At 50.0% G+C, this 26,071-nt stretch overlaps 1 protein-coding gene across 2 annotated transcripts in view; it reads right to left on the bottom strand.

The window, feature by feature from the left end:
* The window catches only part of PLEKHM2 (pleckstrin homology and RUN domain containing M2), a 38,429-nt gene extending 21,278 nt beyond the window's left edge, over positions 1-17,151 (bottom strand). For both annotated transcript variants that reach the window (XM_079912877.1, XM_079912878.1), the window contains exon 1: positions 16,914-17,151. In XM_079912877.1, the coding sequence (XP_079769003.1) occupies positions 16,914-16,973 (60 nt within the window). In that variant the 5' untranslated portion in view covers positions 16,974-17,151. The remainder of the gene's footprint in view (positions 1-16,913) is intronic.
* Between the last annotated feature and the right edge of the window lie 8,920 nt (positions 17,152-26,071).

The following is a 26,071-nucleotide window of genomic DNA, read 5'->3' as shown; positions in this document are numbered from 1 at the left end:
CTGCACCACCAGGGAAGCCCTACAACTTGGATTTGAATGTGGGCTCTGCTACCCACTCACTGAGTGGCCTTGGGCAAGTTACTTAACCTCTCCAAACTCAGTTTCCTGCTCTACAGCCCTACGGGTTGCGCGAGGGTTCAGATAATACCTTAGCTGTTTATCAAAGAGCACGATGCCTTGGAAACACTTCATAAATGTTAGCAGCTGTGATGACGTACTTCGCAAACACTACTTAACTTAATCATCACAGCAACCCCGTAAAGTAGGTCACAGAGCTAGTAAGTGGTGGAGGCAGATTTTAAAGCCAGGTCTTCTCATCCAACCTGGCTTCAAGATCCCCGAGTCAATGACGTAGATAAAGTGTTGTTCTAATATGCTGTTCTAATATGTTGTAGGAGAACCCAAGAAAGTGAAACGCACTCCCCTCTTTTTTAAGTCACAGGAACTAAAAAGCCCACAGTGCACATGAGACCAGTGTCTTCTGCAGCTCTGCTTCCTGGAAGATGGATGGAGGAGAAAGGCTGGTGTGGCTCCTTTAAGAAGAAAGCTTGCCTGCTCTCTCCATCCTTTTGCCCCATGTTGGCCTCTTCCCAACAGTGAGGAAGTGCACTGTTTGGTTAAATCAGCCACAGTTGCTCCAGGAGGAGCTTTCCTCACTTCTGGGAAGAAATTCATCCTGCTGATCAGACTGCCAAGTGGTTTTGAATGTTTCCTTTATGCCCATGAAAGTTTGGGGAAAAGGCTGAAAATTTCAGAATTAGTAGGAGTCTAGAGCAGGGGTCAGCAAACTATGGCCAGTGGGTCTGCCTCCTATTTTTGTAAATAAAGTTTTATTAAAACACAGCCACACCCATTTGTTTTGTATTATCTACAGCTGCTTTTGCACTATGATGGCAGAACTGAGTAGATGAGACAGAGGCTGTATGGCCTGCAGAACCTAAAGTATTTACTATCCAGCCCTTTATAGAAGGTTTGCCGACCTCTGGTCTAGAGCCTTAAGCAGAGGTGACAAGGAATGCACACCTGTTACAGGCTGGGCCAGGAGATGTCTCTCGCCCAATGCTCAGTTCAGCAGTGGCCAGAAGAGGAGGCGCGAGCCTTGAAGATTCATATATTTCAACAAAGATTTACTGAGCACCCACTATGAATACACCAGCTGCTATTCTTATACAGAAGTCCCAGCCCTTGTAAAATGTAAATCGTATGCAAATACATAATATAGTGCCAGGGATGAATAATGCTATATAAAAACAAAGCAGTGATCAGAGGTCTGTTATAAATATGGGGTCAGAGAAGATCTCACTGAGGAAATGACTACTGAGGTAACTAGGGGAAGAGCATTCTAGTTAGGACAGCATGTGCAAAGGTCCTGGGGCAGGGGCAACCGGAAGGAGACTGGTGTGGCAAGGATGTGAGTGATACGAGCTCAGAGAACAGCCAAGGGCCACATCATGTGCAGGTGTACAGGCTGTGGTAAAAGACTTGGCATTTCATTCCTAGTTTGATGGGAAGTTATTGGAAGTCACTGAAAACAGGGAGGTAATATAATCCAATATGTATGTTATGAGGCTGCTCTAGCATATGTGTGGTGTATATACGGACTCTGGAAGGTCAAGGTGGAGGCAGAGAGACTGGCTGGGAGGCTATCACCAGTGCGGATGGATAATGGAGGCTTGGAGCTGGCTGTAGCGGTGGAAGCAAAAAAGGGTTAGACTTAAGAGCTACTCTGCAGGTGGCGCCCCAGGGACTTACTGATGGATTAGCTGTGCGGAAGGAGAGAAAGAAAGCTGCCAAGGATGATTCTAAGGCTTTTGGTCTGAGCAACTGAACGGCAGTGCCCTTTCCAGATCAGGTGGAGCTCTGCGCCGGCCATGGTAAGTTTGAAACATCTATCAGGTATCTAAGTGGAGATGTCAAGGAGACAGTTGTACAAATGGGTCTGGAGTTCAGAGGGAGGTCAGCGCCATCAGCCTTTGGATGGTATTTAAAGTTGTGGAATTGGATGAGATCATCTTGGGAATGCAGAGAGAGGAGCATCTGAGCACTACGCCAGGGTGCTCCAGTGTCAGACCAGGGGTCCTCCCGCAGTCTGCACGACAGGGCCACTTGGGGAACTGGAGGAAAAGAACAATGCCCAGGCGCCTCTCCGGATCAACCGGAGCAGAAACTCTGGAGGCGGGGCCCAGGAACCAGCATTTCTTAGTAACACTCCCCAGATAATTCGAATGCCCAGCCAGGGCTGAGGATCACTGCTTTAGACTGAGAAGGCGCAGGCAGCAAGGCAGTGGACAACCCGGACAGTGTGTGCTCCAGAAGCTACATGAAGACAGTCTGCAGGGGGAGGGAACGATCAGTCCATCGGGTCACGTTTCCACATAAAGGGAGGGGCCGGGAACCTGGATGAAAAGCAATCGGGGTGAAGAGAGAGGGAAGAAAGCCTGGGAGGAGTCCGCCACGGAGAGTCAGAGCTTTTTTGGGACCTGTTTCAAGCAAATGAGGTATTTGTAAACTGACATTGATGAGGCAAGTGGAACTTGAAAACAGGAGATGTTTGATGACACGGGGTAAAAATTATTATTAAATTTGGTTAGAAGAGAGAAAAGGAGAAGGAAGGAAGGAAAAAAGAGAAGACAGCAATACAGAAAACTCCTTTGATCGGCTTTGCCAGAAAGGTGGCAGGAAAATGGGGGTGGAGTAAAGGAGCCAAGTCCTTGAACAGGAAAGACGGGGTGGGATCCACTGCCCAGGGTAGGGGTGGCCACAGATGGGAGCCCAGGTGGGCTGGTGAGCTTGATGGAGGGAGGGTGAAAAAATTCTCATGGGAAGAAAATTTAAAAATAAGCAAGGCAGGGCTTCCCTGGTGGTGCAGTGGTTAAGAATCCGCCTGTTGAGGCAGGGGAGACGGGTTCGAGCCCTGGTCTGCGAAGATCCCACATGCCGCAGAGCAACTAAGCCCATGCGCCACAACTACTGAGACTGAGCTCTAGAGCCCATGAGCCACAACTACTGAGCCCACGTGTCACAACTACGGAAGTCCGTGCACCTGGAGCCTGTGCTCCACAACAAGAGAAGCCACTGCAATGAGAAGCCCACGCACCGCAAGGGAGAGTAGCCCACCCGCTCGCCGCAACTAGAGAAAGCCCGCGCACAGCAATGAAGACCCAACACAGCCAAACATAAATAAATTTTTTTTTTAATTAAAAAAACAATAAGCAAGGCCCGCTGAGAATGAAGAGAGAGAGAATAAGATTTAAAATTGTTTTTAGGGCTTCCCTGGTGGTGCAGTGGTTAAGAATCTGCCTGTCGATGCAGGGGACACGGGCTCGAGCCCTGGTCCGGGAAGATCCCACATGTCGTGGAGCAACTAAGCCCACGAACCGCAACTACTGAGCCTGCACCCTAGAGCCCGTGAGCCACAACTACTGAGCCTGTGTTCTAGAGCCTGTGAGCCACAACTACTGAAGGCCACCGCAATGAGACGCCCACACACCTCAACGAAAAGTAGCCCCCGCTCACAGCAACGAAGACCCAACACAGCCAAAAATAAAGAAAGAAATTTATTTTTAAAAAATTGTTTTTGAAGCCATGGTTTCCTAAGAGTCCTTGAACTCAGGCCTCATCTCCAAGTCATGCTCCCAGGCCACACCCGGACCGGCTAAGCTGCTCTTCTCTCCCTGTTCCCGGTTCTCCGGGTGCACTTGGGCACCCAGGCCAGGAAGAGCTGGGTTCAGCTCACCCCAGACTCTCACGGCCAGGAGGCCGGTGCTCCCTGCTGAGCCCTCTGGGAAAACTGGCCATCACGAGACTGTGCCAGGCCCCGTGGCTGCAGGGACATGGGGGTGGCGCACTTCCGCAAGCCAAGAAATGCCTGACTCCGGGCATTTTAATCAGGGTTAGTCCCACTCTCTGCTTGGAGCTGCCACAGCCGGGCCCTCTCAGTCTTGTCTCTCTCCTGGACGCATAACCATGAAACAATTTCTAGTTCTATGGTCGGTACCAAGAAATCCTTCCAGAATGGGTCCCTAATAGGTAACTCCACGGCAGCTGTGAAAGATTAACAACGGCCAAGTGAAAATGAGCTGGTTGCAGGGGCCCTCCTTTCCTCCTCCCTGGTCAGCTGAGACCAAAGAGGCTGTGATGCTGCTCAGCAAACAGCCGGGGATCTGAAATCTCACTCTGCTCACCGTCTGTACTGGGGCGGGCGGGGTGGGGTGGGGGGCTCCGCACGCCTAGGTTTACAGAGCAGGAGAAAAGTCCCTGCCCCGACAAAGGCAGGAGAGTCTGTGAGGCCGGACAGACCCAGGCTGGCGACACGCCCGTGTGAGCCGCCCAACCACTTAGGGGCTCACTGCTGGGCCTGCTGCATCCCTGGCGGAGGACATGGACCTTGAACACAGGAGAGTCTCCCGCTGCTCAGGGAGGAGGTCGCCGCGTACCAGCAGCTGCTCTACTGGCTCCACGGAGACCAGATGTATTTAGACGACAGAGTATTTAGAACGGCCTCCCCAGTGCAGGCCTAGGAAGTAGAAATCCAAAAGCAGAAAAGACCCCAGCTGAAGAGAGGTGGACTGCCAGCCGACCTCAGAGCACCTCTTTTACAAATTAAACCAAAGATGGCCCCGGTTACACGAGCTCAACTCAAACTCGGAGCCACCCTGAGCTGCAGGACCCACTTGGACACCTCATCCCAGGGCTGCCTCTCACCGGCTGCAGCTGGGGTGCGGCATGGGTGAGGGACGAGGCCTGTGGGAAGTGGGAGGTCTCTGCCCACCTTGCCTTTGGAATTCTAGCCACCGTGGGGCCCCTGCTGGGTCAAGCTGCACCTGTGGGCCTCGCGGACACTTGCTCTTCTTTCTGAGGCAGACCCTCCGAGGACAGGCAGAGGTCAAACTGTGTGATACCATTTATTACTTCTGGGGTTAGGATGTCCCCAAACCTGGATGCCTGGATGCCCCCAGGGAGAGGGACCCCACGAGGGCTCGTCCATGGCAGACACGGCTAAAGAAGGGTTGGTGCGGCCACCGAATCAACGTCCCCACCCTGATGCCGCACCAGTAGTTTGCATTGGCTTCAGACACAGACTCTCATGGATCTGAAGAGAAGGCCAGTGCTCACCACCCTTCCTCTCAAAAATAAATGTAAACAAATAAATAAATAATAAGGCAGGCAGGCTGGAGTCTTTTAAATCTTAGCAAAGCTTCTTAAAAACAATAATGCGGGCTTCCCTGGTGGCGCAGTGGTTGAGAGTCCGCCTGCCGATGCAGGGGACACGGGTTCGTGCCCCAGTCTGGGAGGATCCCACATGCCGCAGAGCGGCTGGGCCCGTGAGCCGTGGCCGCTGAGCCTGCGCTTCCGGAGCCTGTGCTCCGCAACGGGAGAGGCCACAACAGTGAGAGGCCCGCGTACCACAAAAAAAAAAAAAAAAAAAACAATAATGCCGGGACTTCCCTGGTGGCGCAGTGGTTAAGAATCTGCCTGCCAATGTAGGCGACACGGGTTCGAGCCCTGGTCCAGGAAGATCCCACATGCCGCGGAGCAACTAAGCCCGTGTGCCACAACTACTGAGCCCGAGTGCCACAACTACTGAGCCCGCGTGTCTAGAGCCCGTGCTCTGCAACAAGAGAAGCCACCACAATGAGAAGCCCACACACCACAACGAATAGTAGCCCCTGCTCGCCGCAACTAGAGAAAGCCTGCACGTAGCAACGAAGACCCAACGCAGCCAAAAATAAATAAATAAATAAATTTAAAAAAAGAACAATAATGCCTGCTTTACATGATCCAAGGAAAGGAAGGCTACTGTCGACAGCATTTCTGGAAAGACTCTCCATTGGAATCGAAGACAAGGCTGGGCGCTGGCCAGGATGAAGAATTTCAGAATCTAAGGGCATAAGAGCCCTTAGAAATCACCAGTGGTTCGAGGATGGAGTAGAATCCTGTGTGTGGCGTGTTTTTTCAGGCTGTTGCTTGGCTTCCAGGTCTCTGGTGTTTGCGCAGGGATCTCTCGGGAGGGCCTCTTACCGTCTTCCTCTCCTGGAGCCTCTCATTCAGGAGGGTGTGGGGGGCAGTTAGAGTGAGCAAGGGAGAGACTCTCAGTGAATGGAACTTTAACTACTGAATGCACTGAAAATCAGAAAAATAATCACTTAGCCAGAACCCTCATCTCATGGGTCTGGGAGGCTGGGGCCCAGGGAAGTGAAGACGCTTCCTGCACCTCCTGGTTTTGTCCAGTGGTCCTTCTGCTTTACTGCAGCGTCTTGGCCCGGTGTGCTCAGATACCACAGAGGTAGCTATTCCTGGAGCCCCTTCTGCTTCCATCCTCCCTGGGAATAAAGTGAAGGTCAGGGGCACCTGCTGTGACCATCTGGAAAGTGCTCATCCCAGCGTCTTACTGAGGAGGACAGAGCAGTAGGGGTCTTGGGCCACTCCCAGGGCTCTATCGAATGGGAGCTGGGAGTTTAGGGGGGCGACGTCGGGAAGGTTCCAGCCACTTCCTTCCTAGACAACATGAGAATGTCCACAGAAGCTAAGGCCCACTGGGTGTCCACGGCTCCACCAACCCCAGGCAACCGCAATGTTTCTGACTCATTCTCCTCATTTTAAAATCCCTCACCTGAGATCCCACCCTACCTTAGCCTGGAAAATAGCTCATTCCCAATGACAATCAATTATAGTAGATTATAGAACTAGAGAACCCAGGCATCATCTCTGCACAAGAACCAGTCAGAGATCCTGCCATTCAGAAACGACGGGCCTGGTTTCTCGGTGGGCATGAAAAACACAGTCCTGCAGCCCATGCCCCTGCCCGGGAAAGGCCTGTGCCCAGGCTGGTGGCATCCTGGGACTGACTGGCACCACCCCATGTAGGGCTGCCATAAAGGGTGCGCTGTTTGTTTACCATGGCCTGCATCGTTCCTGAAGCAAGTTGGGTGAAATCAACGCTTCTTAACCGTTCATTTGCCACTAAATACACCCAATTATACAGCTTTCGTTCCCACCTCCCAAATCACTGCTCATTAGCCCCTTTGCTGGAGTTGGCAGGCTCTCTGCCTAGCTCTGCTGAAAGATATACTAGGGAAAAGATGAAAAAAGCAGGTAATTGGGAATTCCCTGGCGGTCCAGCGGTTGGGACTCCGTGCTTCCACTGCAGGGGACCTGGGTTCAAACCCTGGTCAGGGAACTAGGATCCCACAAGGCGCACGTGGCACGGCCCAAAGGAAAAAAAAAAAAGCAGGTACTTGGATTATCCATGGATTTCATTTTTTGCGCTTTCTCTGGGGTGTTGGAACGATGACAGCAGGAGGGGACAAGCCTAGCTGGGCACAGATCTCTTGGTAACTGGGTACTTTGACAGAATATGGTTTCCAAAAGCAATTAAATGCTCCTCTTCCTGGCAGGGGAGTGTCCCAGCCCCGAGGTACTACGATTGTTCTGCCTCTGAACTCAGCACAGCGTTGACCTCTGATGGAGGGACCAAGGGCTCCTTTCAGAGTGGAGAGGAAAATGTAAGAGGCCCTCCCGAGAGGTCCCTGGGCAAACACCAGAGACCTAGAAGCCAACCAATGGCCTGAAAGAACACGCCGCAGGCAGGATTCTACTCCATCCTTGTACGCTGCGATGGAAGCCGAAGCTGGCAGGGCCCCCGCTCTCTGTTTTCTGAGCGCTCACATTCAATGTTGTGTGTAGCACCGGCGGGAGGAGGGAGGGAGTTTTTCAAAGCCTCATTTTACTCAGTCTTCCAAAGCCTGGGAGCCTTCACTGGCTGTGTTCATCTTTCACTTCCCTCTTCCTCCGCCGTACCTGCAATGTCCCCCACCCAGACAACCATACCGTTGCTGAGGAAAATGGCCATCCAGTCACTGTCTAAATCACGACTTAGGTTGAGAGGTGAGACAGTCAGAGACTTTGGAGGCTGAAGGTGTAAATACAGGGTCAGGAAGTGTGCCGAGAGCACCACGGATAGGTTCCTGAAGGACACGTGGGAGGGCCTGGGGCAGGGCACACACCCCATCCGCTGTGATTTGTTTAACGCTGGTCTGTCTTCTAGAGTGTCAGCCCCGAGGGGGCAGGGGCTTGGTGGGCTCTGTTCACTGCTGATTCCTAGTGACTGGACGGGTGCCCAGCACAACACAGGCACCCATTTGTTAAGTGAACGGGTGGTTTTATAGAGGACTGGCCCACAAGACTGACCTGTGGGGATGGATTATCTGTTATAATTTCAAGACAGACATGATGGAGACGGAAAAGGCTCAGAGAAATGGAAAGAGCGAGAGCGAGAAACATGGTTCAGGTCCAGACCTGCCCCTTATGAGGGTTAGAATGTTGGGCGCGTTACTTTTCTAAACCTCACTTCCCTCGTGTATTAAACAGGGATCGTGAGCCATCCTGCAAGTCTGCTGTGAGCCTGACTGAGGAAGTGTGTGTGAACAGCAGGTGGTGAATGCATTAAGTGTACGGATTCTGCTACGATCACTCCCCTTCCTGTTAGCGTGTCTGGACATTTCATGCCTCAGTAGTCTGTAGCACCAAAAATACAGAACTTAGGGTGAACAGAAGTTGACTACTTTCAAAAGTTAAGTGTGGATTTCAAGTCTACATTAGCCCTTCCCTTGCTCTTACATGTTACTGGGTTTCTTAGACTCTTTTAGCTCTAACTCTTAAGTACAGATAGCCAGGGAGGAGGGGCGATTATAGGAAAGGACCACTTCCTTCCTTATACATTTCTATAATGTTTGTGACTACTTAGAAGCAAAAGGAATAAAGATGAATTACAAATACATAAGATGGGAGAATGTCTCTGTGGCAGAACCAGTTGCTTTGCTAGAAAGACAGAGGAGATGCTCTTGGAACCCTAGGTAGTCATAACAACCAACAGATCAATGACCTAAACTCTCAGCTCCAGCCAAATGGACTCTCCCAGAAACTGTCCTTCTTCCCCTGCCTCAAATGGAAGTTCTAGGACATCGAGACATCAAGCAAGCAGCAATGAGGAGGAGGACAGGGCTGGAAAGGAACGGTCACCCAAACCCGCCCCAGGGAGGAGAGCTCTGGGCCCAGGGTCGCTTACTTCGCCTTGTACTGGGGCGGGGGGCGGGGGGGGTGGTCCCTGCTCCATCAGCACTGAGGTCACCCGGGAGAACTTTTATTTTTTTTTTTAATTTATTTATTTATATTTATTTTTGGCTGTGTTGGGTCTTCGTTTCTGTGTGAGGGCTTTCTCCAGTTGCGGCAAGCGGGGGCCACTCTTCATCGCGGTGCGCAGGCCTCTCACTATCGCGGCCTCTCCTGTTGCAGAGCACAAGCTCCAGACGCACAGGCTCAGTAGTTGTGGCTCACGGGCCTAGTTGCTCCGCGGCATGTGGGATCCCCCCAGACCAGGGCTCAAACCCATGTCCCCTGCATTGGCAGGCAGATTCTCAACCACTGCGCCACCAGGGAAGCCCCCGGGAGAGCTTTTTATCGAAGGGGGAAAAGGCCCGTTGCTTTCCTTGGACATAAGGGCACTGCCAGCCTCAGTGGCACCACACTCTCCTTGCCATGGTGGCAAATCCTGATGCCAGAGATGAGCCCTGAAGACTCAAGGGGGGAGAATGACCCACCCAGAGCGCCCCCAGCACCTACAAACGCCAGCTTTCTCCTTCCACAATGCTCGCACCCAGAATACCTGCTCCTTTCTCTCCACGTGGAAACGTCTTGACCACTCCACCCTCATTCAGCATTAGCTTTTAGGCCTGACGTTTCTGTCAGCCATTGGCAGCCTTTCAATCTTGCCGGGAAATTTCTTTTCCCAACGGGCTCCAGCCGGATGAGCTTTGAGGGGGACCCACAGGAATCGCCACTGCTCCCTCCGAAACTCCGTGTGTCCACTGTGATTACACAGACGGCTGGGGCCCACCCCGACTGAACGGAGCTGCCGCTGCCTGATGCAGACCTGTTTCTGCCTGGCCTCCAGTCATCAAACGGGGCCTTTCGAGGTGGATGAGGCTGATGCTAGAGCCAAGGCACGGAGGAGAAAGAGAGGGCCCGGGGTGTCCTGTGATGGGGTGGAAAGGACCACAATGTCACCAGCCTGCAAACAGAGCCCTAACATCAGAGAAGCATCTTGCAAAAGGAGAACCAGAGTAAAACTCAGGCAGGGCTCAGAAAAACCAGTGACCGCTTCTCCACTAGCGTCTCATGCTGGGCCTGGGTGGGGTCACTCGGGGGGTCAGGGGCACACCTAAGTGGTTCCTGCTTGGAACCACTCATCCCTCTCTAGGCAGCCTCCGTGATGTGAGAGCAGAGAGGAGGAGAGAGCTACTGCCAACCTCAGGACTCGGGCAGGGGAGGGGGAGCCCTTAGCACTTCTGTTTATAAAATGTGTGTGTGGATACTTACTATTTTATCGAGCTCTTTGCCCAGGTGACTCAGGTCATCAGGGGTTTTCAGAATGCTTAAGATTTTAAAACTCTTAAGAGTTTTTCCATGAAGCCAAGAGAACAAAACTATTGATTGAAATCAAATGGTCAGTGTAATTCCCACATAGATCTAACTACCACGCCCTCTCTGGGAAAGAGCTGCCCTAGCTCATTTTTAATGTACTGGCAGATCTAACCTCTCTGGTGGAGTGGAAAAATGGGCGCAAAGAGCCCACCACCGGACCCAGCCGTTTCAGCTGCACTGCCAGGCGAGGCTGAACAGCTGCAGCTCTTAGACCAGCGTCAGCAGACCCCGCTCGGGAGACCCCCGCTCAACGCAGGGTATGCCTGGCCGGAAATAGAAGGCCACTCAGAGCCCAGCCCGGTGGGGCAACCCGCCCAGACTGAGGGCGCTGGGGACCTGGGTTGTCCTCTGTTGAGAGAAGGTGGTCCCGACCTAGGAACATTCTCTCAAGGAGGGTTACTTTATCAGTACATGTCTATTCACCCTGTTTAAGGGGATCCAAATTGGGGCTGAGGAGACAGAGAACTGGGGTCGCTTACTTTTCATTTTATACACTTCTGAGCTATTTGTATATTTTTTAAAACAACTCCTCATCTTCCTAGGCTAATGTCTCACTCTCTCATCGTAGTCAGTGTCCCTTGCTGGAAGCAATGTCACCTCTTTGGCAAGTCTCCTCTGACCACCCCCCTCTGCAGCAGACCCTCTGCCAGTTCACCACCTTTTCCTGACCGAGGCCTTTAGGACACATCACAATATGAAGGTCTTTGTATTGGTTTGTCTGCTAACTTATCACCACTTTCTCCTCCTGAAACAGGAGGGAAGGGGCAGGGCACAACCTTTGAAAGAATAACATAGCCCGAGGACATGACATAAACTGATTAGAACCAAATGGGTCCAAGATGGCCCCCCAAACCCGGAGCCTCAGTATATGCTTATATCAGCAAGCTAAATGACACACCCACAGGCGCCATGACAGTTCCAAGATCAGTAAGGATCAAAAAGTGGGCGGTGGCCCAATTCCTGGAAATCCCCGCCCCTTCCTAAAATAGCTGGAATACTCCCCCCACTCATTAGCCTATGAAATTACCCACCCCTATAAAACCTGACAACCCTGCACCCTCGTGCCTTTCTCGCCTTCTGAGATGGCCCACGCTCTGTCTGTGGAGTGTTTCTCTCTAAATAAATCTACGTCTTACCTATCACTTTGGCTCTCACTGAATTCTTTCTGCGATGAGACATCAAGAACCCGAGCTTCATTAAGTCCTGAAACCAGGGGTGTGATCTCACTTGGAAGACTGTGGGTTTTGGCCGGGTTCTACCCTTTTAGGGCCTAGGACAGTGAGGACAGAAGGAAGGTGATCAGTAAATGTTTTTGAAAGACACACATCCAGTGGTATTTACGAGTGTCCGTATTCATTCCACAAGCCTGACATAGTGCAAAAACCCAGTGACAATAGAGATTTCGTTGACTATGGGACTGGCCATCACACCAGCTTCTTTGAAAGCGATCCCTAGCCTACCCTGGGGAGGACACTTTTGTGTACAAATACAAGTAGCTCTGGGCCAAATCCAGCTACGTGTATGGCTTGTCTGTGGTTGCTTTTGAGCTACAAGGGCAGGACTGAATGGTTTCAACGAAGACCACATGGGCTGAAAATATTTACCATCTGGTCTTTGAAGAAAAAGTCTTGACAAACCATGAGCTTGAAGGAACAGAGAAGTGTAGTGTAAGACTTTGAAAACTGCACAAGAGAAAATGGCAGGGTTCACACATACACTTGCAAGTGCTAATGGTAGCTGATACCTTATTCAGGCCTTGTTATGCATGAGATCTTGTACTCAGTGCTCTGAGTGTGTCCTCTCCTGTAATTTCATTCTCATTACAACTATGAGTAGGTTCTGACTGCTGAGGCTAATTGAGGTACAGTGATTTGCCAGGGTCAACATGGTCAGTGACAAACCCAAAATTCAAACCCAAATCGAGGTCTGTGTACTTGTATTTGTATCCCGCATTTGTAACCTGCGTCTGTATCCACTGTGCTGGACAGCTTCGATGGAAAGCACTTTCCAGCCGTATCGAGGAGAACCCTCCACACTCCCGAGACTGCTCTGTCTCCTCTGTGTCCTCAGAAGGCCACCTGGATGTCCCCACTGCCTTGGGGATGTTAAATGCCTACTTTCTATCTTAAATGCCCACTTCTTCTCTGTCTCTGAATTCTACCAATTTGTCAAGACTCAGTTAAGCTCGCCTTCTCTGAGGCTTCTCCTTGCCTTGGTGACTTTTTAAATCCTCCCTCCAACCAATATATGAACTGTTGGAGGGCAGAGGCTGCCTTCCACTGCAGAGCCTTTGTTCAGATTGCAAGCGTATGCAACAGACACGCTCCTCAGAAACAAAACAAAACTCTCGTGAAACCCACTGCCTCCCCTCCCCTGGAGAAGATGTTATTTAGTAGAACCACATGCCAATTCAAAATGCCAACACTCTTTAACTTGGACGTCTCTCTTTAGCTATTAACAAATCGGGAACCACAAGCTTTATTGTCTGCATCTGGGATGTTTCATATTGCACTTGCCTTTTATTGTTATCATTATCATTTAACTGTGCTAACTATTAAACTCTCCACTTCTCTCTAACTCCCAGGAATCCTGCCTTCATATCAGAACACAGGTTCCCTGGATCAGCTACTGCACTGGTGTTACAGGGCATGTTCAGCATCACCAAATCTAGGTGTGAAAATAGCTGAACTCAACAACGCTGCTTAGGAACAGTGGTTGCACTTGGGGGTGTAGTTTCTGGGATGATGGCTGTGTTCGTTTCTGGCTCTAGGTGCTGGATATGTGGATGTGCTCACTTTGTGAGAACTCACTCAGCTCTACATCTAGGAGTGTAGGTATATTTTATTTTCTGTAGGTATATGCTATTTTCTGTAGGTATATTTTATTTCAATAAAAAGTTCTCAAATACCCTTTGCAAACATAGCTAACACACATGGATCTTTTTTTTTTTTGGCAGAAATCACACCTCATTTTCTTCATGCAACGTCCTTATGAAAGGATCGGTTAGACCATTTTACTAGCGGTAGGATGGGCAAAACAGGCGAAGCAACTCTTAAGGTACTATATAACAAATTCAGGAGGGATTGGTGCTCAAGGTCAAATCCGACCCCAAGACGGCTAGCCCTCCATGCCTACTGCTGTAGCTGAACCGATTCCCATTAGAAGCAGATACTCTGACTCAGAAAACCAAATGCCCTTCATATGCCAGAATCATAAAATAGTTCTCTGAAACGCAACATACAGAGGAAGTGGGTAACAAGGCCCATTAGCAACGTCTAGGTGGGAAGGTCGTTTAGCCACCTTCAGACCTTGTGAAAGGGAGGAACTGGCTCTACCACAAACAGAAAAAGCGACCACTTATGCTACAGACAGAATGTCTGTGTCCCCCTACAGGTTCATATGTTGAAATCCTAACCCCCAAGGTGATGGTGTTGGGAGGTGGGGCCTTTGGGAGGTGATTATGTCATGAGGGTGGAGCCCTAATGAATGGGATTAATTCTCTTATAAAAGAGACCCAGGAGAGCTCCCTCTCCCCACCCCCCCATGTAAGGACACAGGGAGAAGTCAGTGGTCTGCAACCCAGCCCCAAGCAGAGCCCTCCCCAGAACCCGACCATGCTGGGACTCTGTTTTCAGGCTTCCAGCCTCCAGAACTGTGACAGATAAATGTACGTTGCTTATAAGCCACCCAGTCTATCGTGGTCTGTTACAGCAGCCCCAACAGACTAAGACAGCTTACTAAGACTGGGTTAAGCACCAGGCTAAACACTGTCCATACAGACTCTCATCAAATCTTCACAACAGCACTGATTTCATCCCTGCTTTACAGACGAGAAAACTGAGGCATGGAGAGGGTAAGGAACCTACCCAAGGTTACAGGGTTATTCATTGGCAGGGCAGGGGTTCTATCCAGGCCACCAGACTCCAGAACCCATGTTCTTACCCACGATGCTAGTCACGCCTCTTGTTGTGATTCACCCGCGGATGGGTTTCCAGCTTCTAGCGTGCGACATACCTTCTGATTCACCCTCGCTTGTCCAAACGCATCCAATGATAAGCGTCTTGTCAAGCACACCCAACTCCTTCATAAATGGCAGGCTGGTTCACAGAGTGGCTCTCTGCCCTCAGAAGATTCGTGCTTACACACATGTCCACCCCCTTTCTACCAGGACTTTCCCCATTTATTTGTAAGTTGGAAATCTAAAGATAAAACACGAGGCCTACATGAAGCCATAACCAGCCCAGATTAGATTAGAAAGGTCAGCAGTCTTCCTTTGTCTTCCATTACCAAAGATGGATTGCTTTTTTATTTATGTATTTATTTTAAAAATTTATTTATTTATCTATTTTTTTTGGCTGCGTTCGGTCTTCGTTGCTGTGCACGGGCTTTCTCTAGCTGCGGCGAGCAGTGGCTACTCTTCGTTGCGGTGCGCGGGCTTCTCGTTGCAGTGGCTTCTCTTGTTGAGGAGGAGCACAGGCTCTAGGCGTGTGGGCATCAGTAGTTGTGGCATGCGGGCTCAGTAGTTGTGGCTCATAGCCTCTAGATCTCAGCCTCAGTAGTTGTGGCGCACGGGCTTAGTTGCCCCGTGGCATGTGGGATCTTCCCGGACCAGGGCTCGAACCCATGTTCCCTGCATTGGCAGGCAGATTCTTAACCACTGCACCACCAGGGAAGTCCCTGGATTTCTTTTAAACAAACCATTTGCTCATCCTACACTCCTTGAGTAAGCAAAAATAATACCGCATTGCATTAGCAAAGCTCAGGAAAACTAAATAAAACTTTCATTGGATGTTTGCAATGCTGCTTTTAGTTGTACTTTTAGAGGAACCTTTTAGTAAGAGCACACTTTGAATCGACTTTTCTTTGTATGCTACACTGATCTTTATGAAAGGTAAAATTGCTTGCCTATGTTGCTTTTGAGGAATTTAAGTGGGGGGAGAACACGGTTATTTATTAATTAATTAATTTATTTATTTTTGGCTGTGTTGGGTTTTCGTTTCTGTGCGAGGGCTTTCTCTAGTTGCGGGAAGCGGGGGGCCACTCTTCATCGCGGTGCACGGGCCTCTCACTATCGCGGCCTCTCTTGTTGCTGAGCACAGGCTGCAGACGCGCAGGCTCACTAGTTGTGGCTCATGGGTCTAGTTGCTCCGCAGCATGTGGGATCTTCCCAGACCAGGGCTCGAACCAAAACATGGTTATTTAAATACAAGGTTTGATTTGGGACTTCCCTGGTGGTCCAGTGGGTAGAATTCCACACTTCCAATGCAGGGGGGCTCGGGTTCGATCCCTGGTTGGGTACTAGATCCCGCATGCATGCCGCAACTAAGGAGTCCACATGCTGCAAGGAAGATCCTGCGTGCCGCAACTGGGACCCGGCGCAGCCAAAATAAATAAATAAATATTTTAAAAAAACAAATTTAAGGGTTGATTTCATGAATTCTCTTCATTTTGGTCTGTTGAAGTAATTAAACCAATCTGATGAGCCTCCTCCTACCCATCAAGTCATCCCTGCCTCCACCACCATCTCACAGTTTCTGCGACTATCAGGTGAACCAGGAATTCAAATTAGGAAAACATTCCAACAATATTCCTCAAATGATTATCAATTCTGGTTTGGTTTTAAGTGAATATGAATTCTACCTTTTGTCCCTTATCTGGGACCCTTCCTCAGATAAGCTGACTCCTTCACACATCTAGTTACATGCCCTTAATAGGTCATAGTTTTTCTCTACCTGGAACTGGGACATGATCTCTACTGCAAGGAGCCCCATACACCGTAGTGTCACCATGTTCCACAGGTCACTGTCCAAAATGCAAGGTGCTTTAGGTTCTCAATCAAAGCTCTGAAATAAGCCTCTTCAAAACTGCCATCCTTGGGCAAGATTTTTCAAGGAACTTCCCAAGACCAGAGGCAGTATCACCCAGAACTGGGAAGACTGGAAGCTGCTTATCACGGGCCTTCACCCAGACTGCCACTCCCGAGAGGCAAACACAGGGGAGATCGAGGATGCAGCGACGCCGCCCAGGGATGCTCTGCAGGTGGGGCCCTCCCAGAGCTTTTCTGCTGCTACCCCCAGAGTGGGGGGTCCTGGCGGGTGGCGGCCCCTCTAAGTGACTCAGGGCCCCCAGGCCTGGCTTGTAGAAGCTCCCAGGATGCTGACCTCAACTTTGTTTTTTAAAAATAGCTCGGAGGCAGCGGCGCTCACGTGAGCCGCCGGGCTTCCCCTCCAAAATCCCGGGGCTCCCGGCGGCTCCTCGTCCTCGGGGTCGCGGAGGGTGAGGGCGGTGTCCCGAGCCCCGGTGACAGGAGGGACCCCGGCCCGCGCGAACGACCAGGGGGAAGAAGGGGGCGCTGGATGGGGTCGGGGGCCCGGACAGGGCGGGCCGGGTTGACCTCGGGGCCCGGGCCGGGGAGGGAAGGCCGCGCTCACCTTCTTCACCGACAGCGAGATGTTCTCCAGGATTCGGTCCTTCACCTCCCGCGGCTCCATGGCGCCGCCGCCGCCGCCGCCGCCGCCCCGCCGCCGCCGCTTCCCGCGCCGGGGCCCCGGGGCCGCCAGCAACCGCTGCCGCCGGCCGTACGGGGGCTCCGTCGTGCCGGCCGCGGGGCCCGGCGCCCACCGCCCGGCCCTCGCCTCGCCCGGCCCCTCGCTCCGCCGCGGCCCGGCGGCTCCGGAGCGCGGCCGGCGGGGTAGGAGGCCACGGGCTGTGCGCGGCGGCGGCTGCAGGAACTGATGTCAGGCGGGGCGGCGCCAAGGCCGGCGGTCGGGCTGGGACGCCGGCGCCGCGCCCGCGCCCGCGCCCGTAGAGCCGGGACACCGGAGACGCCGTCGGCTCTCAGACCCAGGTCCCCCGGCCTTTCTTAGAGACCCTGGAGGCCCTCCTCCGCTCCGCTCGAGGCCCCCGGAGGCCCCGTCGGACCCCAGGGATCTGGACACCTCGCCTCCCGGAGACCCCCACGGCCCAGACTCCATCGGTAGCGTCCCCTTCCTTAGCCCCGAGGTTCCCGAGAGCCCTCAATGCTCAGACTCCGGCTCTCAGGCCCCTTGGCTTCTGGCAGCGCAGAGACTCCCTCCCGGAGCTGCCCACAGACCCCGGCCGACTGGTCCCCACCGGCCAGCCTGGCCCTCACCAGCCCAGAGGACCCGGTCACTCCACTCCTCGGTTCCCCACCCTCACCTCCCGGTCCCAAACTTTCAGGCCACTCCGGGTCCTCGGTACCCCTCACCACCTCCAAAACACACCCTCTTCGCCTCACCTTCATCTTCGGTCCTGATGCCCCTGCCAATTCTCACCCCGATCCCACTTCTAAAGCTGGTCCACATATCCTGAGGGCCCCCCACTGCCTCAGCCCTGAAACCCACCGTAACAATTCCCCTTCTCCCCGCACAGCACTCTTCCCAAATTTCACCATGTTTTGCAGCCACTTATACTTAAGGTTCTCAGTCTCCTACCTGGCTCACTTACTCATTTGGTTCCCAAATAAGTATATTCCTGATACATCCATTAGTCTCTCCTTTCTATTCCTTTTTTTTTTTTGTCAATATATATCATTGTATTTATTTTTTTACGCTTTTTAAAAGTTGAGATATAGTCATACAACATATTAGTTTCAGGTGCGTGACATGATTCAATATATGTATATATTGTAAAATGATCGTCATCCTTTTTATTCTTAAGATACTCCAATTCTGGGCTTCCCTGGTGGTGTAGTGGTTAAGAATCCACCTGCCAATGCAAGGGACACGGGTTTGAGCCCTGGCCGGGGAAGATCCCACATGCCGCAGAGCAACTAAGCCCGTGCACCACAACTATTGAGCCCATGTGCCACAACTACTGAAGCCCATGTGCCTAGAGCCCGTGCTCAGCAACAAGAAAAAACACTGCAGTGAGAAGCCCATGCACTGCAACTACTGAAGCCCACGTGCCTAGAGCCTGTGGTCCGCAATGAAGAGGTGCCCCCGCTCTTCGCAACTAGAGAAAGCCCATGCACAGCAACAAAGACCCAATGCAGCCATAAATAAATAAGTAAATAAATAAAATTTATTAAAAACCAAGATACCCCAATTCTCAGCTATAGCTCCCCAGTTTCTCCTCTCCTCTGCTCAGGCTACACTTCCCTCAGCCTCCAAAACCCACTCACCCCAGCACTGATCTGAAACACCGATTGTACACCTTATCCTAGATGGACTCCACCCTATACACACCAGAAAGATATCTCCCCATCCCTCAGTTCCCCAGGAAAGACCCAAGATGGTAGTAGATATTTTTTGTTTTTATGTGACTGGATAAGGGGACAAAAGTATGTGTCAGGAAAAGGAAGGAGAAACAGATTGCTGCATTCTATTACCACCCAGGATCAGGATCAAGGGCAAGAGTTCTTAGTACCAACGACGATGATAATGATGTGTTGAGTATTGACTATGTGCCATGAACTGAACTAAGTGCTTTCCATACATTTGTCTCATGTATCCTCAAATAACAATTCTTGGGACTTCCCTGCTGGTCCATTGGTTAAGACTCCATGCTCCCAATGCAGGGGCCCTGGGTTCAATCCCTGGTCGGGGCACTAGATCCCACATGCTGCAACTAAGAGCCCACATGCCATAACTAAAGAGCTGGCTCAGTCAAATAAATAAATAGATAAATAAATATTTAAAAAAAAACTCAAATAACAATTCTTGTACCCATGGATAAACTGAGGGGTGAGGGTAATTTGCCTAAAATCATACAGCAAATTGTGGAGCCCAGAAACAATTTGTACCCTTTTCTGAGCCAAGGATCCCTTTACATTTCTTCGTACTATTCTAAGAGGTAGCCCTACAGGGACTTGGTCTAACTCTTTAGGGAAAGAAGTAAAATCCCTAAACCCAGGGTATTTTCTTTTTTTTTTTTTTAAATCAATTAATTAATTATTTATTTGGTTGCATCAGGTCTTAGTTGTGGCAGGCGGGCTCCTTTGTTGCGGAATGCATGTGGGATCTAGTTCCCTAACGAGGGATTGAACCCGGGCCCCCTGCACTGGGAGTGCAGAGTCTTATTCACTTTGCCACCAGGGAGGTCCCCAGGGTATTTTCTTAATAATACTGAGTTCAGGGGACTTCCCTAGTGGTCCAGTGGGTAAGACTCCATGCTCCCAATGCAGGGGGCCCGGGTTCAATCCCTGGTCAGGGAACTAGATCCCACACGCATGCCACAACTAAGAGTCCACATGCCGCAACTAAGAGTCCGCATGCCGCGACTAAGAAGCCTGCATGCCACGACTAAGAAGCCCACATGCCACAAATAAGACCCGGCGCAGCCAAAATAAATAATTAAAAAAATAATAATATTACTGAGTTCAGGAAAATAGGAGATAACTGCCTCTGTGGAGCCAGGCAGAGGGCAGAAGGACAGGTGGGGATTGAGGCTGCAGTCACTGGACAGGTAGAGAAAAGGCTGAAGGCAAAGGACACGTTACTTTGAATTCGGAAAGAAATAGCCTGGTGTCCAAAGGTGTTTGTGGCAAGCAGGAGGAAAGCCAGCTTGAATGACCGGTTGGTCTAACAGCTTTGATGCACTCCCTTCCCACTCCACCCAGACAGGGTGCCTACAGGCCCCAACTTATCTGATGCAACTCCAGCTTCTGAGAATCCATTCAACCCAAAGTGGAACAAACTAGCTTCGCGGTTCCTCCCTGCTGTTAATAGCAAGCCATCTTCTGGGCAGCATCTTCTGCTGGTCACCACCTTCCTATAAATGGCTTGCGCACAAGACAGCTTCAACAGGTGTTATTATCACTTGTGATTAACAGGTGTGATGCAAGATGGTGGCATTTCTGCCATGTTGTTTCTATCTTCACGCATTGGGGGATGGTCAGATTCAACTTTTTACAACATTCAGGAGGAACTTATGGTCTCACTACCTAGCAAATTCCTAAGGTTTGCATAGGTATGTGAGTGGGTGGGAGAAGTGAGGTATATTTTAGTCTCACAAGACTTCTTGCAGGGAAGGGGAGGGGGCCCAGTGTGTGTTTTCATGTGCAGATAATTGCCCCAGGCCCAGAGCTCAAATATGGAATCCATCCCCGCCTATCAAAAATAAGAAAAGGACGGGACTTCCCTGGTGGTGCAGTGGTTAAGAATCCGCCTGCCAATGCAGGGGACACGGGTTCGAGCCCTGGTCCGGGAAGATCTCACATGCCGTGGAGCAATGAAGCCCGTGCGCCGCAACTACTGAGCCTGCACTCTAGAGCCCGCGAGCCACAACTACTGAGCCTGCACTCTAGAGCCCGTGCGCCGCAACTACTGAGCCTGCACTCTAGAGCCCGCGAGCCACAACTACTGAGCCTGCGTGAGCCTGTGCTCTGAAACAAGAGAAGCCACCGCAGTGAGAAGCCCGAGCACCGCAACGAAGAGTAGCCCCCACTCACCGCAACTAGAGAAAGCCTGCGTGCAGCACCAAAGAACCAACACAGACAAAAATTAAATAAATAAATAAATAAACAAGAAAAAGAAAGAGAAAAAAACAGAGTGCCCATCAGTCTGGGTATTGCGAGTCATTAAGTTCAAAATTGAAACCTATTCATTTATTGCACAAGACTTTGCTGATCATGTGGAAAGTGCATGAGACTCTGAGGCATCAAGAGCCTGGACTGAGTCACTCTAGGGCCTCGGACAAATCTGTCTTAGTTTCCAAACCAGTGACACAGGAAAAATGATCTTTCTTTTTTTAAAAAAATATTGTCCACACCTAAGTCTCCTACGGCTGAACACCGTCAGATGAAGGAAGAAGTAGTGAAGGCAGGTGAGGTCGTAAAACTACCACAGACCTGGCCCACCAGGTCGCCTCTACTCTTCTTTCCAAAGGTGTGTACTGCCACAGAGAGGAAAAAAATAAGAACAAATTCCGGCAACTTCCTCTTAAAAGATAACTGGAGGACATCCCTGGTGGCGCGGTGGTTAAGAATCCACCTGCCAATGCAGGGGACACAGGTTCGATCCGTGGTCCGGGAAGATCCCACATGCCACGGAGCAACTAAGGCCGTGCACCCTAAGTACTGAGCTTGTGCTCTAGAGCCCGCGAGCCACAACTACTGAACCCTAGTGCTGCCACTACTGAAGCCCACGTGCCTAGAGCCCGTGCTCTGCAACAGACAAGCCACCACAATGAGAAGCCCGTGCACCGCAATGAAGACTAGCCCCCACTAGCCACAACTAGAAAAAGCCCACGCGCAGCAACAAAGACCCAACGCAGCCAAAAAAAAAAAAAAAAAAGAAAAAGATAATTGGAAGTGGAGGATGGTTTAAGAGACTAATTCCTCCCCTCTCCCCAACTCAAGGCAAATATATTTATAGTTCCAGAGGAGGGAGTAAATATTTCCTTGGCCGTCAGCCTTGTGAAGCTGCTCTCCATCTGAGAAGGGGAGGGAGGAGGGGCTGACTGTACAAAACAGCAATGGTCCGGGTTCCCACACCTTAACTCCGGCACCTGCAAGTGCCTACAGTCTGTAACTCCAGGACTGTGGAAACCCAAACAAGGCAGCTTTAATCTAGGGGATTTTATTTTAAAATGTTGAACATCTGGGAACTCCCTGGTGGGCCAGTGGTTAGGACTCAGTGCTTTCACTGCCATGGGCCTGGCTTTTATCCCTGGTCGGGGAACAAAGATCCCTCAAGACATGAGGCACGGCCAAAAAAAAAAAAAAAGTGTTGAACATCCAGTTCCTTCCTCCTTATTGTCCAGCCAGCAAGATGGGTTGGTGAAAATTGGGATATCATTCAACCTCCCTGCTTCAAAGGTTCCAACAGCTTCCTGTCAGAGCATTTGGAATGACATTCAAGCTCTTCTCTGGCCTCCGAGGCCAGAGCTGATCTGGTTCAGCCTCTCCGCCTGACTCATCTCCTGATCTGTCCGCTGGCGTGTGCCAGCTCCCACCAACCTTCTGTTTCTTAAACAAGCTTGTGTGTTCACATCTGAGGGCCTCTGCTGGGAAAGCTCTTCCCCAGGGCGGCAGAAGCCTCTAGCCGTTCACCAAAATCTGCTCGCTCCACAGTGACAGCACTGTAGCCAGGCAGTGCTAGACTGTATTTCCCAGCCTTCTTTGCAGCAGGCCTGGCTACCTTATCACGTTCTCGCCAATGGCATGTGAACAGACATAAAGTGATGCACTTTCAGGCTGGACTGTTAAGCCAGTGGAACACCTGTCTTGGACTATATAGCATAGGCAAGATAAAAACTCTGTAATAAATTATTGAAATTTTTGGCCTCTTTGTTCCCTCAGCCTAGCCTAACACAGTGCACCCCAAATCCTTACCTGGCAGGAGCCTAGCCAGCCAGGTCTCAGTTTAAATGTTAGCTTCTCAGAAGACCTTTCTCCTTCATTACTCCATATTTAAGTAGCCTCTAATCCCTTATAGCACACCGACCTACTAAATTTTCATTGTAGAATGTATTACCATCTGCATTTTCTTGTCTGTTGTCAGTCTTCAAAGAGACTGCTAGAACATAAGCTTCATGGGAATATGCACCTTTGCTTAGTTCATGCAATGCTGCATTCACAGCACCAACTCAGTGTCTGGCACATGATACTCAGTGTTTATTGAGTAGTATCTTGATTAATTTTTTTCTTATAAATTTATTTATTTATTGGTTGTGTTGGGTCTTTGTTGCTGCGGCGGGCTTTCTCTAGTTGTGGCGAGTGGGGGCTACTTTGCGGTGCGTGGGCTTCTCATCGCGATGGCTTCTCTTACTGCGGAGTACGGGCTCTAGGCGCGCGGGCTTCAGTATTTGTGGTGTGTGGGCTCATTAGTTGTGGCTCACAGGCTCCAGAGCTCAGGCTTAGTAGTTGTGGCACACGGGCTTAGTTGCTCCACCGCATGTAGGATCTTCTGGACCAGGGCTCGAACCTGTGTCCCCTGCATTGGCAGGCGGATTCTTAACCACTGTGCCACCAGGGAAGTCCCTGATTTAATTTTTAATTCAATAGGGATGCAGAAAAATTTTTTAGCTGGCCTTAGAAGTAAAAGCACAGAAAGAGAACTAGAGCCAAATATAAGGCTGCTTCTCTTTACATCTGATTTGGGCCTTTTCTATTCTAGGAAGACAATGGATGAGGAATTATGGCCCAAGTCTGTATAACCGTTAGCAGAGAGGTGCCGTTTGCCAATGTCCAGATTAGTCTTAGATGTGGGTCTGATAAAAAGTACTAGCTCACATGGAAGCCTGCAAACTTACTAACCTCAGAATGTCATCCACCTTTTAAAAATTTTTTATTAAAAAAAATTATTTTTTGGCCGCACCACACAGCTTGCGGGATCTTAATTCTCCGACCAGCGACTGAACCCAGGCCCACGGCAGTAGTGCTGAGTCTTAACCACTGGACAGCCAGGGAATTCTTTGTCATCTGTCTTTTAAAATCCACGTTAAACTCAAGGTCAACAGTCATCCTGGGCTAGAATCCCTAAACCTGAAAACTGACCTCAGTGACCTGGCTGGGTTTCAGGCAGTTTGTCACTCTACTTATGGGCCTTTGAGATGATAAACTGTGGAAGCATGACGCTGTTTACAGATTTATTACTTCAATACATATCTGAGGGCCTACTATGCACAAGGCAAAGTTCTAAGCACTGGGAGATAGCAGTGAAAAGGAGACATAAATCCCTGCTCTCATGGAGCTCGCATCTTAATGGGGGAGAAAGATAATATGAGACAGAACTGAAATGCAGAGTATGGTAGGTAGTGTAGGTGTTAAGCAGAAAAATGAAGGGAAGTGACAAGATAAAGTAGACAGAGAAGGCCTTACTGAGGTGGTATTTGAGTAAAGACCTAAAGGAAGTGAAAGAAAAACCCATGAAGCTGTTCGGGGGGAAAAGAACATTCCAGACCAAGGAAAGAGCAAATACAAAGGCCCTGAAGAGAAAGAGCATGGCGAACTCGAGGAATATGGAGTTCAGGGTGGCTGAGCGAGTGAGGGGGAGGCAGGCAGGTGAAGGCAGAGAGGTACCCAGGGGCCTTGGAGGCATTATAAGGGCTTTGGCTTTCACCCTGAGTGAGATGGGGGCCCATTGAGGGGTTTTAAGGAGAGGTGTGATCGGATTTAACAGAATCATGCTGGCTGTTGTGCTTAGAACATCATGTAGACAAGGGCAGGAGACTTAATGCGATAACCCAGGTAAGAGGTGATGGTGCCTTGACCACGGTTCTAGAAAGGATCAGATTTCGAATATATTTTGAAGTGGAGCCAGCAGGATTTAGGATGGGTTGACGTAGTTGTGAAAGAAAGGAGTCAACATTTGAGTGAACAACTGGAAGGGTGAAGTTGCCATTTACTTCTCAGGGAAAGACACAGAGGAGCAGGTTGGGGCAGGGAAGTATTTCTGGCTCAGGGAACTTCAACTTCAGGTATCTGCAGTCGAACAGGGAAAATGTTGGCTTTTAGTAACTGTCTAGGAGGAACCAAGCCACCCTAGCCCTAATTTTTTTTAAGGACAAAAATCCAGAGATAAGGACTGGTATAGTTAGTTGGTTAATCCCATTAGAACACTAATAGTTCTGAACAGGGAAGCAGTATCTGGTGACAGTTTAGCGCTTGTATGTAACATGGCAATATGTTCTGCTTAATTCACGTTCTGAAATTTAGAACTATGGTCTTTTTTGACGTCTTTTTTCCCATTTCTCTGTATTTCTATTTTTAAATGTATATCCTACCCTTTTCTTAAATTTTCCTCCTCCAAGCTGTAGATACATAGATTCCTGCCATAAATCCCCCAAAGCATTTATTTCCCTGATACTTTTTAAACCTTTTTTTTTTCTTTAAATAAAGATGCAGTGAATTCCCCTTTCTCTGTGCCAAGGACCTGGAATTCTTTCCACCGATAACTAATGTCTCACAATTTCCTACCACTCTATCAAGTACTAGAAATCTCATTTCAAGTGAACTGATTATCAAAAGATTGAGATCTGAACAATGGCAAAATAATTAGTACTTCTTACCTCCAACTAGAAGTAGGCTTTGCTCTCAGCATTCTTTTTATTAAGGCAAGGAAAGATAACAGAACACGGGGGGATTTGTTCAAACTACTCCCTGTATATACAAGCTGAGCCATGTACACTGGAAATCCTTTCAAATAAAGGCCCCACAGCACAAACTCATGCACAAAGCAGTAACTCCACACTAGTTAACATCCCAGGGTGTTTCCAACTTACTCACAAACCCCTATGACCACCCCAAAAGCCCCCCATTTTATAGACAGGGAAACTGAGGTACAGAAAGTTTAGGCAAGTTACCCAAAGTCACACAGCTAGCAAGTGGCAAAGCTGGAATTCAAACCCGAGCAGCCGAGCTCCAGAGACTAGTCTGAACCACAACACCCTGTCACCAGTGTTGTTCCTATTGCTGTGCATCCACTGCTTGTGCAGTCACCACGTGCAGACATTGCACATCAGCAGATGGCCACGGCCTCCTGCAGTGTTTATCTGGAGGTGACTAATGGCTTGGAGATGCCCACTTCTTCTGGCGTTTAGGTTCATGGCCACAAGTCACAGTGCCTGGGTATAAGTTATTTAAAGGGCAGGGAGACAGAGACAAGGACAAAAGTAACCAACCATC

The sequence above is a fragment of the Stenella coeruleoalba genome, assembly GCF_951394435.1.
Source record: "Stenella coeruleoalba genome assembly, chromosome: 1".
Taxonomy (NCBI): Eukaryota; Metazoa; Chordata; class Mammalia; order Artiodactyla; family Delphinidae; genus Stenella; species Stenella coeruleoalba.
Note: the sequence above shows the minus strand (reverse complement) of the source record. Positions and strands in the feature narration are given on the sequence as shown.